General features: G+C 47.1%; 1 protein-coding gene and 1 long non-coding RNA gene across 3 annotated transcripts in view; one reads left to right on the top strand and one right to left on the bottom strand.

The window, feature by feature from the left end:
* The window catches only part of ATRN (attractin), a 149,159-nt gene extending 130,246 nt beyond the window's left edge, over nt 1–18,913 (top strand). The window contains exons 28-29 of one of the 2 annotated variants that reach the window (XR_007777543.1): nt 12,178–12,418; nt 13,709–18,913. Coding sequence is in view for 1 of the 2 variants with exons in the window: in XM_050974261.1 (XP_050830218.1) it covers nt 12,178–12,292; nt 13,709–13,833 (240 nt within the window). In the remaining variant the exon portion in view is untranslated. The remainder of the gene's footprint in view (nt 1–12,177; nt 12,419–13,708) is intronic. The other variant, XM_050974261.1, reaches the window with a different exon arrangement.
* On the bottom strand, nt 1,650–7,284 carry LOC127059598 (uncharacterized). Its single transcript, XR_007777545.1, has 3 exons — nt 5,198–7,284; nt 5,033–5,087; nt 1,650–4,811 (listed from the first exon to the last, which is right to left on the bottom strand). It is a non-coding gene; the product is annotated as an uncharacterized LOC127059598 (long non-coding RNA).

The raw sequence follows: 18,913 nt of genomic DNA, 5'->3' as shown, positions 1-18,913 counted from the left end.
GCTGATAACTCAGATACGTGTTTTGTAATCTATTTTGGGCACAAATGAGGTGGTCTGATTCATGCAATGGAACAAACCCTGTACAGTAATCTGAAGCTGAAGAGGTGAATGTGCACTTGAAGTGTTGTGCTAATGGGTAGCTCCATAAAATCAGTCAATGTTTTGGGTTGGAGGGGAGCTTAAAGATCATTCCTTTCCAGCTACCTGCCATGGGCAGGGACCCCTGCCATCATCTGCTGGCAGGTGTGGCTGGCTGCAGAACACGGGTGCCTCGACATGACAAGGAGTGGTACTAGATGTCATGGGGTTTGTGTAGTTTTTTCTCATCTTGGAGAACTTGGCTACTGAATAAAAGTAATCATAAAAGGCCAGAGTGTTTCACTCTGAAAAGGAGAGGAGGCTCGGGAAGGTTGTGGGTTGGAGGCAACTTGGGGAATGATGCTTCTGAGGTAGTCTGACCTGTTGGTCCCTGCATGGAAATGAATTTAAATAGAAATGAAAAACCAGTTTGAATATGTATGGGGTGTTATGGTTTCGCACTAGCCAGCAGCTTGGGTTTTGCCCCTCATCCCTTTTGCACCTGCACGGGAAAAAGCTCTTGGCAGGAGCGAGCTGCAGGAGGATGGGCTGGGGCAATACAGAATTGGACAACTGTGCTTCTCCTTGTGGTCTGGCTGTTCTTTAACTCTTAGCCAAGAAAAGAGGGAAATGTTACTGTGGTGCTGGATGTTGTACCTGCCTCCAGTTCCTCTGCCATCCACTATGTCAAAATTGGAGTCTTGATTTTAATGCAAGAAAGCCAGACTTGGATTATCATGAATTCAGTGATGCTTTTCTTTCCCATGAGAATCAAAGCCGTTGGTTAATGATGAGTTGATTTGAAGGTTACAAAGGAGAAGTGGAAAATGGTATGTCTTGTCTGCAAAAGATTAATTTCCTATTCCATTGTCCATAGCCAGTTGGCAGCCAGTATCAAGCTAGTTCCATCCTAAGCTAATGTTTTCCAGCTGGACAGTATTAGAACTGTGTTTTCAATTAGTAGTTTTCCTGAGGTACTTAGGAGTAATAGAAAGTGATTTACCTGCAGGGAGGCAATTCCTATTAGAGGCTGCAGCTAGGCAACACGTAACTAGCTGCTTTGGTTTATTTGCCACACAACAAATACCCACTGAATCACAAATCTACCACGAAATTTGCTTAGTTATTACAAAATCTGTTGGCTCCTCGCTGCAGCTCTTTGTGCGTTCAGACGTGCTGAATATTGCAATTATTTTTCTAAGTGTGTTTAACTTCCTTGGGTGCCTGGGACTCATCCAAGTGTCTGAACTGGTATTGCTGTAGCTCAGGCTTTTTTAAGGCTTGTTATCGGATTAATCTAAGTCTTGTAATCCTCTGCAGCCATGCTTAGAAGCTTTCCCAAAAGAATTTGGGAAGTTTATAATTTTGACATTGATTTCCACCTATCTTGAAGTTGCTAAAGGCAAGAAGTTACCTTGGAAAAAACATGCACAGCCTAGCAAGCAAGCACTGAGGTTGAGCAAAGCACTTACAGGGTCAACAGGAAGATGGTTGCATTGGGAAAGAATGATCCTCAAGTTATAAAAAAATTGTTGTGGAATCTGTTAGAGCAGAGCTGGAGCAGTCTTTGCTATGCTGTGTTCAGGGATCCAGCACGAGAAGCCAGTGCTAAGTGTTGATTATCTATGCATCCATGATCCTTAGTTTCCTAAAGGGAAAGGGAGAAGCATTTGGTGAGCAAAATCCTTACAAAGTTCATTTAGTGTGTTCTGTACCATTGTACCAATGTGCATTTAATTCTGCTGTTTGAGGGCTTTGCTGCAAATCCTGAATCAGACAGCGAGCTGATTCCTTAAAAATAGCAGATAAATAGATGGGAAATAGCATCTTATTCTAGTAATTAGTTTTCTTTGTTATGGGAGAAAGTGCTTTTGAGTGGTTTAAAGGCTGCCAGAAGATCCCATCTGTTCGTGAAGTGCAGAGCTAAAGTGATGAGCTGATTTGGGAGTGGGTAGGGGGTACCACAGATTAATTAATATATTCTCAGTCTATTTGTATTTTGCATCTGAGTGATACCCTTGTTAAATTCCTTTTATATTGCAATGAAGTGGCAACCAGCAGTAAAGGAGCAGAGAAATGAGTAGTAAGTCCTGTGCCACAGGGTGCAGGGTTTGGGGAAGCTGCAGGGTCAGGAATGATTTGAAATGAAGCTGCCAGCTCCAGCTCTTCTACAGGGTGAATTCATGTTAATTTTGACATGTGGCTTGATTTTGGGCTGTTTCATGCTGCTGGAGTTCAGCAAAGAACTAAAGGCCAAGGAACTGATGGTTTTTACAGCTTTTATCCTGTTCTGGTTGTCACTCTTGATGACTCACTTTCCCCTTTACTTCACACGTGGCTGACCTGCTTTTGGTCCATCAGATTTGCCAATGGACCAGCTTATGTGACACCTACTGACCTTTGGTGAGCTGGGTTAGTGTAAGCATGGCAAGGACAGCTCCAGCGAGCTGAGACTGGGGCTCCTGTGCAACAGGAGGATTTGGAAGGAGGCCAGGCGTGAGGTGTGATGCACAAAAGCCTCATCAAGCAGAAATGACCAGGCTGTGTCAAATCATAGAATTGGTAAGGCTGGAAAAGGCCTTTGAATCACCATGTGCATTCATGGACACAGCACCACCACCGTGTTCGCCATTAAACTGTCTTCAATACCACATCCACAAGGTTATTGAGCATTTCCAGGGATGCCCATTTCCCTGGGCAGCCTGTGCATTGCTTCACAACTCTTTCCATAAAGGAATTTTCTCTAATATCCAGTTTAAACCTCCCGAGGCACAACTTGAACCACTTTCTTTTTGTCTGATCAAGATGTGTTAGAGGGGGACAGAGCAGCTTAGGGTTTTTCAAGGATGAAACAAATAGGCTGGCAGTCATTCCTGTCCTCAGAAGGATAATAGTTGCAGCAAGGGGATGAAATTGAGGGATGGGGGGAAGTAAAGGGAATAATCCTGATCTGCTGTGTCACTTGCTGGAGATGGATCACATGCAGTCTTTGAGACCAGAAAGGTTCAGCCTGACCTGGCTAAGGCAGGCTCTGGGTTTCTCAACTTCCCTTTGAAAAGGCTGTTTAATTTCTGAAATCTTATTTCTGGGCTTTTTGTCAGTTACTGGTTCTAGGAGCTTTTCCATACATTAACAGAGGAATTCCAAGGCTGTCTGTGTGTAGCTGTCTGTTGTCTTCAGCAAAACCACTTCCACTCTTCAGGCATCCTCCTAGTGCATTGAGGTGACAAAGGAATACACAGGGAAGACACCCCAGCTTGTACTTTCTATTTGGTGTTTATTCCTCATATGCTGGCCCACTTTTAGGGCATGGAAAAGTGTGGGATCCCCTTTGAAGGAATGCCAGGGGTAGGAAGGGAGCATTCCCTGGGCAGCTGAGGTGGTTAAAGTGGATTAGCTGCATTAGAACTCCATAGAGGCTGGCTGTGATCCCTCCCACCAAAACAGCAACAAAAATACCCAATAAAACCTTCACCTAATGAATTATTTCCAGTAAACAAGTGCCCAGTATCTTGTTTTGAATTCTATTGCAAAATTAGGGGAAAAAAAATTAGGGGGAACTTTTTCTACTCCCGTGATATAGTATTGAATATAGAACTTTGGAAGGGAGCTGTCATGAGATCAGCAGACATATCTGTTAAGCCTGCCTTGTATTTAGGGGACATTTGGCTGATAAGTGATTTTAACTAGTTTTAGGTTTGAAGACTGTAAACATTTCCGCAGGTTGGACCCTGATTTTAGCTGATAAGGAGGAATTTGCTGGAAGGAGGGGAAGGAGCATGAAGCTTCCCACAGGAGAAGGATTTTCTAAGTTCATTTTTTCCCTCTAACGAGCATCTCTGTGATTGAAGTACTAATAACACCAGCAGCTTCTCAACAGCATTATCAAGGACTTATTTGCATTCATTTATGCCAAGTCGTTGTTTTGTGTGTTGTGTTTGCAATCTTCATCCAGCTGTCCCATTTCATTGGGTTTTTTTACTTTGTTTTCCTGTGCAAAAACCAGCTGAGTGCTTGAAAAGAACTGTTAAGGTCCTGCCCCTTCACCTGTACAAAATCAAAATAAATAGTCACCACTGCCCATATATATGCACATAACTCCCAGATTTGCTCCCCATGGGCTCATCCCAGGGAACTGAAGGAGAAGGACGAGCGTTGGCATCCGTGGGTGGCCGGTCTCAAACTGTGACATGAGATTTGGCCATTTCAGGGGAGCTGCCTTGGAGATCCAAATTCACCTCACCAATCCCTCCCCTTCACCCTGAGCTGCTGGCCTTGGAGATCCAAATTCACCTCACCAATCCCTCCCCTTCACCCTGAGCTGGTGGCCTTGGAGATCCAAATTCTTCTCACCAATCCCTCCCCTTCACCCCCAGCTGCTGGCCTTGGAGATCCAAATTCTCCTCACCAATCCCTCCCCTTCACCCCCAGCTGCTGGCCTTGGAGATCCAAATTCTCCTCACCAATCCCTCCCCTTCACCCTGAGCTGCTGGCCTTGGAGATCCAAACTCACCTCACCAATCCCTCCCCTTCACCCTGAGCTGCTGGCTTTGGAGATCCAAACTCACCTCACCAATCCCTCCCCTTCACCCTGAGCTGCTGGCCTTGGAGATCCAAACTCACCTCACCAATCCCTCCCCTTCACCCCCAGCTGCTGGCTTTGGAGATCCAAATTCACCTCACCAGTCCCACCCCTTCACCCTGAGCTGCTGGCCTTGGAGATCCAAATTCACCTCACCAGTCCCACCCCTTCACCCCCAGCTGCTGGCTTTGGAGATCCAAATTCTCCTCACCAATCCCACCCCTTCACCCCCCAGCTGCTGGCTTTGGAGATCCAAATTCACCTCACCAATCCCTCCCCTTCACCCCCAGCTGGTGGCCTTGGAGATCCAAATTCTCCTCACCAATCCCTCCCCTTCACCCTGAGCTGCTGGCCTTGGAGATCCAAATTCACCTCACCAATCCCTCCCCTTCACCCTGAGCTGCTGGCCTTGGAGATCCAAATTCACCTCACCAATCCCACCCCTTCACCCTGAGCTGCTGGCTTTGGAGATCCAAACTCACCTCACCAGTCCCACCCCTTCACCCTGAGCTGCTGGCCTTGGAGATCCAAACTCACCTCACCAATCCCTCCCCTTCACCCTGAGCTGCTGGCTTTGGAGATCCAAATTCTCCTCACCAATCCCTCCCCTTCACCCTGAGCTGGTTCTGGCTGCTGCTGGACTCTCAGGAGCCCTGGGCAGCACAGAGCAGTTGTTAAATAAGGGGGAGCAGACTGGGGGCCCGTGGGCTGGTGGCATGTGGGCTGCAGATCCGGGGTGCTCACATCTGTGTTCCCCATGTCAGGCTGCCAACATCCAGCTGAGGGTTTGAATGTGATTTTTGTTAGTTTCTCTCATGCAGCAACCCAGTTCTGAGACCAAGTCAGTTCATTCCCCAGCCCCTCTGAAATTCCAAGGTAGCTATCAGGGACAAGGTAAATGTAAATTTTTAATCTAAACTCATTTACTGTGAATTATTGCTAGAAGTTCATTCATCTCTATCTTGCAGAACACACATACTACCCTGAGAATATAGTTTTTAAAGCTTAATAATCTATTTTTAATAGGAAATTGCTTGTAACTTGCTTTGAAAATGTTCACTCAGATTTTAATGGCACAATTTAAAAACTTGCAAATGGAATTTGACCCTTTTTCTACAGAGTGAAATCACCTGTACAAGTGGAATCAAGTAATAGAACTGAACTGTTTGGGTAATGTTCCTTTTCTCATCCACCACCATAAGATTTTTCCTTTATTTTAATTGCCTTCCTGGAAATTGAAAACCATGTAAGACTTATTTGATCAAACCACAGAAATATGTTTTCTTGTTAAGGAAAAAAAAAATATCCATGGTATATTTTAATACATCTTGAAAGGCAATATGCTGGCAATGTATCACAGAACCTAAATAAAACTGATGCTGTGTTTGTGAAATTATACAGAATATTTATTGTTCTGGCCATTAGTTTTATGTGACACATTATTAACTTTTTGAATTTGTCAAGTACAAGCAGCATAAATAGAAATAATGAGATGAAATAAAAATGTTTATGTTGATCATCACACAATTCAACCTACTTGGGAAAGTATTTGGCTGTGAAATTGACTCCCAAGGGAGCTGGTGGTGTATTCCACATCTGGGTCCCCTAGAAATAGCCCAGACACATTCCTGGGAAATGCCCTGTTCATGTGGAAAATCCTGCTGGAGAAGGATTTTGGACTAATGAAATCACCTAATCTGTGTCTTACTGCTTTTAATGTCTGTAATGGCTTACACTTTATGCATGCTAAATACACATCAAAACTCAGAAACAGCTGGAATCACTTGGCTCTTAGTGCAGGTTGGGGCCAGTGGAATCATCCATGGAGAGCAGCTGAGAGCAGCTTTGGCTGCCTCTGGGAGCTGGGGCTGTGCTACACCTCTAAAGCACCACGAGCTGCCTGTTCCCCAGACAGGGCTGGACTGGCTTTGTGCTGTTCCTTTGGCATTTGTGCCATTCTGATTCTTGCAGTTCTTGGGGTTTTACCCATCGTGTCCATTGATTGTTGCTTTGCTGTGGGGGAGCGTGGAAAGCCCCTTGCAGGGAAGGGTTCAGGTGATTCAGTGCAGGGGAGGGGGGCTCTGTCCCTGTGCCCCTCCCTCAGGTGAGAGCCCACCTGCAGAGCTGCCCCAGCCCTGGGCAGATCCCAAAGGAAAGGTGGGAATTGTGTCCCTGTGCCCTCCCTCAGGTGAGAGCCCACCTGCAGAGCTGCCCCAGCCCTGGGCCAACAGCAGGAGGACGTGGAGCTGCTGGAGAGAGCCCAGAGGAGGCCCCGGAGCTGCTGCAGGGCTGGAGCCCCTCTGCTCTGGAGCCAGGCTGGGAGAGCTGGGAATGTTCCCCTGGAGAAGGGAAGGCTCCAGGCAGAGCTCAGAGCCCCTGGCAGGGCCTGGAGGGGCTCCAGGAGAGCTGGAGAGGGACTGGGGACAAGGGACAGAGGGACAGGAGCCAGGGAATGGCTGCCACTGCCAGAGGGCAGGGCTGGATGGGATCTTGGGACTGAGGAATTGTTCCCTGGCAGGGTGGGCAGGCCCTGGCCCAGGGTGCCCAGAGCAGCTGTGGCTGCCCCTGGATTCCTGGCAGTGCCCCAGGCCAGGCTGGACACTGGGGCTTGGAGCACCTGGGACAGTGGGAGGTGCCTCTGCCCATGGCTTTAAGATGAGTTTTAAGGTCCCTTCCAACTCAGAGCATTCCATGGTTCTGTGATCAGCCCCATGAATTTGTCTCTCCAGTGTGCTGGAGGCACAGCTGTCCATATTTCTTTGAGGACAAGAGGTGCCCCAGGGCAGGGCCTGATGACTCAGCCACCTGCAGCTCTGTCCATGGCCATTGGGCTTTGCCCACCCACTGGAGCACCAGGGCCTTGCTCTCCCCTCTGTATCTGCTCCCACAATGGGACTCTGCTGTTCAGGCACCTCTCAAAGCAGTCCTCTTGTGCTGACTGTTTGAGGGATGCACCTTATTTGAATAGATTTGAATAATGTCTACTTTATTGTGCCATTAAGCTTTCAGTAAAAAAGAATCACTTCTGTAATTCAACAGTGGGTTTATCAAAACCTCAGAATGGAAGTTGCTGGCAGAGGCAGGTTTTAAGCATCTGATAGAGGTTGTTACAAAATTTGGAAATACACCCATTTTATGTACCTTTTTGAAGTTTACCCTTAAGTGCCATCTCTCTGTTTTCCAAGTTCACTCCAAATCTTCTTGCAGGAGAACAGCTTGGACCTGCAACAAAAGAGGATATAGAGCTGTGTCAGGAGAGGTTTAGGAGATCAGGAAAGGTTCTTCCCCCAGAGGGTGCTGGCACTGCCCAGGCTCCCCAGGGATGGGCACAGCCCTGAGGCTGCCAGAGCTCCAGGAGTCTTTGGCCAGCACTGCCAGGGATGCCCAAGGTGGGATTTGGGGGGTCTGGGCAGGGCAGGAGCTGGGCTGGGTGATCCTGTGGGTCCCTTTCAACTCAGAGGATTCCATAATTCTGTGATAAGAGCACTCAGAAACCACTTGAGTGGGCAAAGAAAGGAGACCTGAGCTCTTCTGAGGTCTCCCCACCAAACTGCCACTTGATGAAGCCAGCCAGCTCCTCCTTAGACCCTTAGTGCCCAGGTGACACCTCCCTAGGTCACATCAGGTGACAGGCAGGGCAGGGCTGGTGCTGGGTGAGGTCTGCAGTGCAGGTCACAGTGAAGCTGCTGGTTGATATCTCACATTCTCCTCCCTGAGTGCAGAACCTGGTCCCTGGCTCCAGTGCTGGTTCTGCCTTGCAGAGGGTGCAGCATGTCCTTCACTCCTGACCTCCCTGCTCACATTCCAAATTCCTCATCCCTCCCTGCTCTGAGTCATTCCCTCCCTGCTCTGTCTCCCGGCCGTGAGCAGTGCTCAGAGACAGATGCACAATGAGTCACAGGTCAGAAAACAGGTGCCTCAACTGGGGCTGTCAAAAATAAATGTTCAGGACTTGATTCTTTAGGTGAGTTTTTGTTGTTATTAACTGCAGCTTGTCTCAGGAAAAGCTGGATTTGATGGACAATAGGCCATCTTTCCCCTTTTAGTTTTAAGATGGAGCTTAGCTGCAGCAAAGTGATATCATGCTTAATTCCTTCCAAATTAGTTTGCAACTGCCTGACAGATTTTGGGTGCATTATTATCTTTGCTGTTCATAGTTGAGAGAAATAAGGTTCCCCACGCAGGGAAATATTAACAATATTTTACCAACCCTCATCATTTTTGGGATTGTTCAGCCTGGAAAATAGAAGGGTTTGGCTTGACCTAATTGTAGCCTTTCAGTACCTGAAGGGCCCACCAGGAAAGATGGAGAGAGATTTTACAAGGGCCTGGAGTGACAAGACAAAAGGAAGGGCTCCCACTGCCAGAGGGCAGGGCTGGATGGGATATTGGGAGTTGTTCCCTGGGAGGGTGGGCAGGCCCTGGATCCCTGGCAGTGCCCAGGGCCAGGCTGGACATTGGGGCTTGGAGCAGCCTGGGACAGTGGGAGGTGTCCTTGCTCCCTGCAGGGCATGAGATGAACTTTAAGGTCCCTCCCAACCCAAAACATTCCATGGTTATGATTGTTTTCTGGGCAGGTTGACAGTGGAAGGAAGGAAGCTCAGGGCTACATCCTATCCCCAGCTATCTGTGCTGTGGAACCAGGAGAGCAGAGAGGAGCAAGATGTGTGACCTTGAGGACCAAAATAAAAATTCCATGGAGAGGGAAGATTGTGCCCACAGAGACTCATAATGAGAGTTTCTGCTGCACACTCAGGGTTCATTAGTTGGAAAGGGCAGAGGAGGAGAGGGTCTTGCCTGGGGCTGAGAGATGAGCTAAATTCCTCTCCAAGTCCCTTCAGCTCTGTGACTGAGAGCTATCTAATGAACAGCTTCTGTTTCTTTCCATTTCATGACCTGCAGGAGACTCGGGGTGATTTGGGTACCACAACAGAGGCACTGTCTGAGCCTCTCAGGTGGCTGAGAACGAGGTGCAGAGAGGGGCTCTTGGGGAGCTGGAGGAGGCAGTGCTTGTGTCAGAGAAGGAATTGAGTGTTGCTCTTCCAGTTGATCCAAAAGAAGGCTGTACAGCACTGCACAGCAGGGGAAAGCCCAGGGAGAGGGTGAAAGCACAGAAGATTGTGAAGCAGATGAATAAATTGAAGTGTGAATGATTTGAGGTTAAAAGAAAGTTTCTGGTGGCAGAGTGATGAGATCCAGACCAGGGGATCTGGAAAGGTCTCCCAGAGGTGATGGCACAGGCTGAAAGTGTAACTGCTCTTAAAGCAGAGAATTGTGCTTTTATGTGCCATTGCCTGTGTTAGTGGAGGGCTGGGTTTGGTGACCCCTGAGATGGATTTTCCAACCTCCTGTTTCTGCAGGTTGGCTGGAGGATGGTGAATGTGCTGCTGAGCATCCTCATGCGTGGGGAGGGACTCTAAAGGTCATCTTTCCATGGTCTGCCATGGGCAGGGACAGCTTCCCCTGTCCCTGGCTGTTCCAAGCCCCATCCAGCCTGGCCTTGGGCACTGCCAGGGATCCAGGGGCAGCCCCAGCTGCTCTGGGAATTCCAGCCCAGCCCCTGCCCACCCTCCCAGACAGCAATTCCTTGCCCAGATCCCAGCCCAATCTCCCCTTTCCCAGTGGCAGCCATTCCCTGGCTCCTGTCCCTCTGTCCCTTGTCCCCAGTCCCTCTCCAGCTCTCCTGGAGCCCCTCCAGGCCCTGCCAGGGACTCTGAGCCTTCCCTTCTCCAGGGGAACATTCCCAGATCTCCCAGCCTGGATCCAGAGCAGAGGGGCTCCAGCCCTGCAGCAGCTCCATGGCCATTAATCCATTGAAAACAAATGCATTAAAAAGTATTAAAAATTACAGTCTCTTATTCAGTTGCTCCTTCACTGTCTTCCCTCCATCACTTCTCTGCATGGACCTTGCTGCCCGTTCTGCTCAGTGCTGAGGGTGAGCACAAGAGCTCTCTGTAACCCAAGTGCCATCCTCCAAGCTCTGGAATTCAGCTGAACTGTTTCATTAACAGTAGAATAAGTAGGGTACTTGAGTCTCTCCAAAAGAAAATCAGCTTTGTGTTGGGTTCTTGCTCCCCCCCCTAAGGCAGAAGTCTGTGGGCTCTGTTCCTTCTCTGTGCTCCCTCCGTTACCCCTGCAGTTGAGTCTCTGGGATAGAGCACCAGGGTGTGCTTGTTTCCTTCTGGGAAAAGCTTTACTCTGAGTTGGGTCCCTTTGTTGGGGGTGGGGAGATGAAGAAACCTGCTGTCATAAACCAGGCAGGCAGCAGCTTCCATCATCCAGCCCGTGCAGCACGGATTTATCTGCCTGGCACAGACCAGCAAATGCTGCTGCAATCTTTGCAGTAAATGGGAGATAGGGAAGGTTTTAAGTTTCATTTTGCTTGCTGTTGTCTCCTTTTGTCTTTTTTATTGAGCAGCAGTAATTTAACAGCATGTTTGACTCCTGTTCGGGCTTTTTCACGGCTTACATTGCATTGAGTTTCTGTAGAATATTTGAGTACTGTGGCGTTGTTTGATGCCTAATGGAAAAAGAACTAATTATTTCATTAGCACCAGAGTGGAATTTGTCCATACTAAACAAGAAAACAGAAAGCACTGAGTGTATTGGGTAAACTAGTGTTTCTCAGCTTTTTTTAGCTGGTTTGGAACAGAAGAAGAAACTCTCCTGAACCTGTACTCATTGGTGAACACTTGCATCCTAATGTTATTGCAGCCCACAGTAGCACTGATCCTGTGTACTTGTATGTGGGCTGGGGCCCAGCTGAGAACATACTTTGGTTTCTGTTGCATTTTGGCTTTCTAAGGACATACTGAAGTTGGCTGTTGATCATTCAGGTAAAATCTTGACAAGAGTTGAGTGGGAGATGGTCACAGACACTGAGGGTCAGCAAGGGACCCAGTCCTCTGCTCCTCCAGGGAGAAAGCTGACTGCCTAGTACACATTAGAATCACAGATTGAAAGGGCCCTTAAAGCCCATCTAATTCCCCCTGCCATGGACAAGGACACCTTCCACTAGACCAGGTTGCTTCAAGGCCCATCCAGCCTGGCCTTGAACACTTATTTTTGTTCTTGGGAAAATGTTCTTTACTGTGTTAATGCATGGAGTGCTATTAAGGTGGTACATGGACTTAGATTCTGGAAATAGAATTTGGAGTATTGAATTGCCGTGGTGGTGTGTGCTGATGTCGGTGACAGGCTGCTGATGGGGTCGATGGAACAAAACCCTCAGTCCTCTGTTATTGAATTTAGGGAGAAATACAAGCCTTGTGTAGTGCTTGACTTTTTAATAGCCTGATTTTTATTAAGTGAATGTGTTTTCTTGTGATGACTCGTGTTTTGATTGTTGCTGACAGTGATTTTAGCTTTGCTGGCTGTGTGCTGGAAATCTGCCCAGCACAGCAGTGTGGTTCATGGTGGCTCATGCCCTGGGGCTTGTAGGAGCTGCAGGAGTGATGCTGGTGGAGGAGGGAGGGTGTAACACGCTGTTTAACATTTGTTTTCTCCCACTGCTGCAGACTGTTCCGAAGCCCATCGCGCTGGAGCCCTGCTTTGGGAACAAAGCAGCCGTTCTCTCCGTCTTCGTGAGGCTACCTCGAGGCCTTGGGGGTATTCCACCACCAGGACAGTCAGGTGAGCAGTACTCTTGTCCCTGATGGCTTGGAATTAACTCTGGATCCTTCCCCCGCCTTACAGGTTCACCGTTCCTGATCCCACAGAAGCTGCTGTAGCCCCAGTTCAGCTTGGGATGTGCTCGAGGTATTTTAGGCTCCCTGTCTGGGCCCTGCTGGCTTCCAACATGAGTTTTGAGTTAATTACTAAGGTCAATTGATGGATGAGCATTTGATATTGGACTATGCTTTAATTAACAGCTGGGGGCGGAGGAAAGAGGGATCTGACACGGGCATGTTTGCAGTAGTTACCTGTGAAGGTAACTTGTCACTTGGCCCATCTGACTTTGTTCCCAGCTCCATTTGCAGGGGAACATCAAATCACAGAATCATGGAAAGATTTGAGTTTGAAGGGACCTTAAAGATCATCCAGCTCCACCCCCTGCCATGGGCAGGGACACCTTCCACTATCCCAGGTTGCTGATACCACAGAGCAGCTACAGAGCAGCTTGTGCCGGGGCCTCCCCCACCTCACAGGGAAGAATATCCCATCTAGCCCTGCCCACTGTCAGTCTGAAACCATTCCCCCTTGTCCTGTCACTGCAAGTCCTTTCAGATCATCTCTGCCCTCCTCTTAGGAGCTCTGGACAAAGAGCTTTTCTGCATCCAGCCTTGTTCTCAATCCCTTCACACCTAAACCTGGTGTCAGGGCACTGGGACATCATGTCTTGGGCAGTGTGGGATTTAACTGGGGTTCCCCAGTGCCCACTGAGCTTGGTGCAGCAAAGACTTTGGAAGGAGAGTTAGCAGGGTTTGAATTGGTCGGTTTTGTGTTGAGCTGGATTGAGCTAAGTCCCAGGTGTGGTTGGTCTGTGAGCAGAGCAGGGAGGCCCTGGCACAGGGTGCCCAGAGCAGCTGGGGCTGCCCCATCTCTAGAATTTTCCAGGCCAGGTTGGACAGGGCTTGGAGCACCCTGGGATAGTGGAAGGTGTCCCTGCCTGTGGCAGGGGGTGGAACTGGATGGGCTTTAGGGTGCCTTTGAACCCAAACCATTCCGTGACTCCCTGATCTGCCCTGTGGAGGTTGCAGAGGTGATGTAGCCACAGGAAGGGCACGTTTGCTTTCAGGTTTATTGTAGTCCATCTACTGATGCAGAGAAAGGCACCTTCAATATTAAGGGTTCAGGCTTCAACATTTAGAGTTTTACATCCACTAATACCCACCTTTATTGCATCTTTTCCTCCTGCTGTTGCTTCTAATTAAACATGCAGTATTTCAGCTCCTTTCAGAATATTGGCTGGAGCTTAATTGTTGGGCCACAACACTTTTCTAGTTTATTAAAAAATTCTACACCTTTTGTGGCCTGGAGGGGTTTTCTCAGCTCTTTCTGAGGGTTTGTTGCTGTGGCTGTTCTGGTGACTGCTTGTTCTCCTGCCAGGTCTCGCCGTGGCCAGTGCTCTGGTGGACATTTCACAACAGATGCCAATTGCCTACAAAGAGAAGTCAGGCGCCGTCCGAAATCGGAAGCAGCAGCCCCCTGCACAGCCAGGAACCTGTATTTGATGCATGGACATCAGAAACTGTCTAGGGTTTTAAACAAAATGGAAAAGTAATACCAAGGAGGAGGAAGATTTCCAAGTTGTGTCCCAAGAGACTAGAAGCACCCGGAAAAAAACACAACTTCCTTCAACCCAGTTTTTTTCTCTCATCCACGTGCTAGTTGGCTTTATTTGACAACTGCTCCACTTAAGTTTTACTGACACATGGCTTCAGATTGCTCCTTTGTTTTCGTCAGGTTTAAAGCAGAATGATTCCATTGCAGGTGCGGTGAGGTCCGAGCCGCCACTCCCGGTCAGTGTAAATACAACAGTAGTCCAATGAATGACACTCAGGTTTCTACATGGAAAGTGCTTTGTAGTTCATGTATTTATCAAACTGTACAAAAAGAAAAAGATCCAGTGTTTACAGGTGTCAGCTCTCAACCCATAAACACTACTATTAATCTTCAAAGCATCTTCATTCTTTGTTTTCATTTAATATTTAACTGTTCCCTCATTATTTCAGTGGAACTCTCTTCCAGGCACAGCCTTTTTGTAGTCATCGTGGTCCAGGAATGCAAAAGCTGGGATGGTTTGAAGGTCGATGTTGCTCAGACCACACGAAATAACTGGGAAGTTGGATGTTGCTGTGGAAAGACTCAGTGTTTACATAGTCTTAACCTGCTTGGAGTACACCACACACAAGTGCCTAGACGTGAACAGATCTAGGGAGTGAGGAGACTGCTACACACGCTGCTTTTTAACACAATTAAATTCCTTTAAAGGTATGTATACTCACATCTAGAGTCACCCAAGGCACTCTGTGTCCTCTGTCCCTTGCAGTCAGAGGAAAATCACTTTTTCCTGACCAACCAAGTGCTCACCCAGGTGCAAATACCTGGAAGGCACGTCGAGTTTCAGTATCCCGTGAGAAAACTCCCGGTTTCACCAGCATTTTCATAGAAGCAGTCTGTGTTCCAGGTCAGACACATCACATTTTTCTGATTTTGGCCTCTTTCCTCCCCCTTCCCTCCCGCCATCCTCTGGAAGAGAGCTGAGCTTGGAGGCATTGCTCCCCAGTGGTTATGGTTTACTCCATCTTTTGCAGGGTGTAAAAAGCAACTCTCCGGGTGCCAGATCACTCGAGGATGAAGTAAAAAAAGAACTTTAAATAAAAATCAAGCAAAGCAGCTTTGTTTTGCCACAGGTTTGAGTTCTACACAATCAGATCCTGGTGTTTCCTGCTGGGCTTGAGCTCTGTTAGAGGTCGAAGAAGTCGCGGATGGGGGAAAGGATGAGACTTGCAAACAGCAAAGAGAAGGTTTGGTGTTTGGGGGGTGCATCAAACCATCTGAACTGCTCTGACAAGCTGGGATTGTGGTTTGAGGCTCCAGGTTGCACTGAGCCCATCTGTGTTTGGGGGTGTCCAGTGTGTCCCTGGAATGTGGCACAGGGCCAGGCCCTCATGGCATGGGGGCTGCAGTGGTGGGAAGGGGTCAGAGAAGGTGCCAGATGAGGAGTGTGATTGTGGCTCCATCAGTCATCATGGATTCATCCAGGTCACTGAGCTGCTGGGGTCTGTGAGGACATCTGATATTTTATAATGGAGAAGTAACACGTGGAGGGATGTTCTCTTTGGAAAGGCAGCACCTTTCCAAACTGAAACCCAAAAACTGCTCCTGTTTTGTGCGTGTTCTGGTGATCAGTCACATATCAGCCATTCATTTCTGGGGTGTTTTTTTCCTAACCATGTATTTTGAAGAAGCTCTTTGGAGCCTGGCAGCATTGCAGTAAAGAGGTGAATTGCTGTGTGTGTACCAGACAGTGGTGATGGGAACAGCCTGGTGGTTTAAGGACTCTGGTGGATGATAATTCTGATTTAATGTGTCATTTAACAAGTGCAATGGGACTGCAAAAAAATATTGGGAAAAAATGCATTATATATAAAAATATATATAAATGCATCTGTTTCTAAAGTAGAAGTTTCAGTGCTCTGTGGGAAGAAGGAATTATGATGGGAAAAGGGTTGAGATTTGTCTTCAAATGAAGGGATTTAGGCAATTTGAGTTTTACCTGATGCACAGATTACCTCAGACAGATTCATCTCCTGATAATATTTTCTAACTTGCTCAGTGATAGGGTTAATCTGAGCTGGAGAAATAAGACTGGACTAAAACCCCTCCCCTGTTACTGCCTATTTTCAGCCACGATGCACATCCTGATGTTTGCAGATTTCTTCTTGCTGGTTTTGGGAGGAGAGCTGCCAGCCCAGATGGTGAAAGCCCCTGTGCTTGAGTTTCCCTCTTCAGGACAGCTCTTGGGCAGGTGCTTAAAGTTGTTGGGCTTTCCTGATCACAAACAGCTTTCAGAACCGTAGGTCTGGAGGGGTGATAGATTTTTACATTAATAAAAAGGCATAAATGCAGAGTTTGGGATGTTTTCTCACTCCTGGAGAGCTGGGCTGTCTGGTCTGCAAAGCCTACAGTGTGCCAGGAGTGAGGCCAAAATGAGGTGTCAAATACTGAAAAAATGAGCAGAAATGATCAAAGTCAAGGTTTATCAGAACCAAGAAATGTAAATAGAGCAACAGGAGTTGCTTATGTAACTAAAAGGAACTGGCTCCTTTAGGATGTAGCTCTACCCTGCATCTGATCTCCATCCTGATGAGGGAGAAGAGAATTCTCATACATAGCTCTGCTGCAGTTTCATCCCAGCTTAGAGGTAAACAGGGAAAAACATGGGAAAGGATAGGGAAAAGAGGAATTGCTGGCAGTTTATCACCAGGCCAGTATCAAAAGTGAAGGATTTTTGGGTTTATTTCATTTGGAAGTGAGGTGGGGGAGAAAGAAAACCTTATTTCATGGGAGAATCTGTAAATAAATGACAAATGGCACACAGATTTTGCACTTGTACATAAACTCTACAGTAACGTGCAGAACATGGAGAGATTTAAAGTGTATATAAACCAGAAAAAATATTGAATGTATTTTTGTTGATTTTAAATTATGTATGAGTTTTGTCTTAAAAACTCCTTCATCTGATCAGTAGTAGATAACTTTCCAGATCTTTAAACACCAGATTATATCGTGATATCTTGCAAAGCAGGGAGGCATAACTTGACTTTTGTGTGTTCAAATGTATTTCACTTATATGTAGAAACCAAGTTAAATAATGGCTTTTGCATTTGATAGGGGAAAAAGCAACATTTGGATGCAAGTAATAAAGGTCCTTAAAGTGGTCACTACGTGGAGGATTGAATCAGTCCTTTAAGGCCTTTGTTACTAAAATTGTGGCAGTGTTTCCATTCAAAATCACTATTTTCAGGTGTAAACTGGCTGAAATTCAGCATTTGGTGTCTGGGCCCTCAGAAGATTTTAATTCTATGAGAGGAGCCTTTTAAAAAATTAATGAAATTTCAGAACTGTTGGGGCCCTTTTCTTTGAGAAAACAATGGTGCCAGTGGATCTCCAAATAACACCTTTTTTTTTTTTAATTCACCATTTTCCATGGTTTTTAGCCCAGAATTTTCTCTGGGCTGGTGTAGCATGACCTTGCTATGCTCTGGCTCAATATTTTGGGTACAAGAATATTTATGAGACAACTTTTCAGTTGTTATCACTTTTCCTGGGCTTAAAATGCATTGCAGTGAAATTACGAAAATAAAGCTGTTTATGATGGGAAATGCCTGTGATTAACATCAGCCGTGGTGTGTAATGTCCCAGACTCAGTGGTGTGGAGCTGTGGACGTGGCAGCCCCTGCTGGCAGACCCACCCTGCTGAGGGGTGCTCTGTGTCCTGGAGGGTGCCCAGAGGTTCTGGTGCTGTGAGGAGACGTGCCCGGGGTGCCCAGCCCTGGTTGGGGGGTGCCTGGAAATGGCACTCAGCTTGCTCGGCCCTGCACGGGCTGGAAGGAGGGTTTGAGGCTGAAATCAGCCCTGGGCCTTCTCCATAACCTGGGGGCTCCAGTGCCATGGGCTGGGCTGCCCCCTGTCCTTGCTGCTCCAGGTGTTCCAGCTGCTTTTCCTTCTCCAGGAGACCCTGAGCTGGGGACCGGCACCAGCTGCATCCCGGAGCCCTCAGCCCCTTCCCACTGGGATTTCTTGCTGTTAACTGGGATTTATTATCCTGAGCTGTGCTGTGAGAATGCAGCCAGCAGGCTCTGCGTGCCCAGGGCAGCCCCTGAGCTCCTCTGCCCCTCCCGGGTTGCTCCATCTGGGAACACCCGGGGCAGGGGGAGGGAAGGGGCTGCCCTGGCAGAGCCCCCTGGAGCTGCAGGATGGGGGGACAGGGCTTGGTGGGCTGTGCTGGGAAGGGAGGGAAGGAATGGCTTGGGGCGTGCTCCTCGTTTTGGGTGCGTTCTTTGCAATTTTAGACAAATTCCTGCTTTTTCTCTTGTTAGCTGCTGAAACGAGCTGAGTTTCCATGCCAGGACTACTACAATTTGTGTATCTGCTGATTTTTTGCATCAGGGCAGGTTTTGTTCAGTCTGTTTCTTTGTTCACACAGACTATTTGTGTGCGTCTTCCAGGTACTAGAATTCTTTAGACGTTTCCTCTCCATTTAGTATTGATTCCACAAACCTCACCAGTAGAAAAAAAGAAAAAAAAATAACAATTGTCGCAGAGTGTATCACATGTCAGTCCATTAAAAAAAAAAAAAAAAAGAAAAGAAAAAAAAAGAGTTTTCTATTACTCTGAAATTTGTGCACATTAATGTTCTTTAAACTAAGATCCTTGAATTAATTGTATTCTGGATTTTTTCCCCTCTTTGTTCTGTAATTATTTATGATTCTTATCTGTGTTCAGACTTGAGCTTAGTTTGTTAATATGTATAATTTAGCATTTATTGCATTCATATGTAAATAGGAGCAAGTATTGTAAACTATTTCATTGCTGGGGTTGTGGGTGTTATACATACACACATTTAGGATTGCAGTTTTTGGTATAATTTTTTGTATTGTAAAATAACAGCTAATTTAAAGCCGGAATGAGAGAACCTTGGGAGGTCTGTGCATTTTAAATACAAATGTGAAGTACATGTATATAAATAAAAGTAAATAATGCAAATCTTTCCTCTGAAATAAAAAGTAGATGATCTGGTTAAAA

Source organism: Serinus canaria, chromosome 4 (genome assembly GCF_022539315.1).
Source record: "Serinus canaria isolate serCan28SL12 chromosome 4, serCan2020, whole genome shotgun sequence".
Classification (NCBI taxonomy): Eukaryota; Metazoa; Chordata; class Aves; order Passeriformes; family Fringillidae; genus Serinus; species Serinus canaria.
Note: the sequence above shows the minus strand (reverse complement) of the source record. Positions and strands in the feature narration are given on the sequence as shown.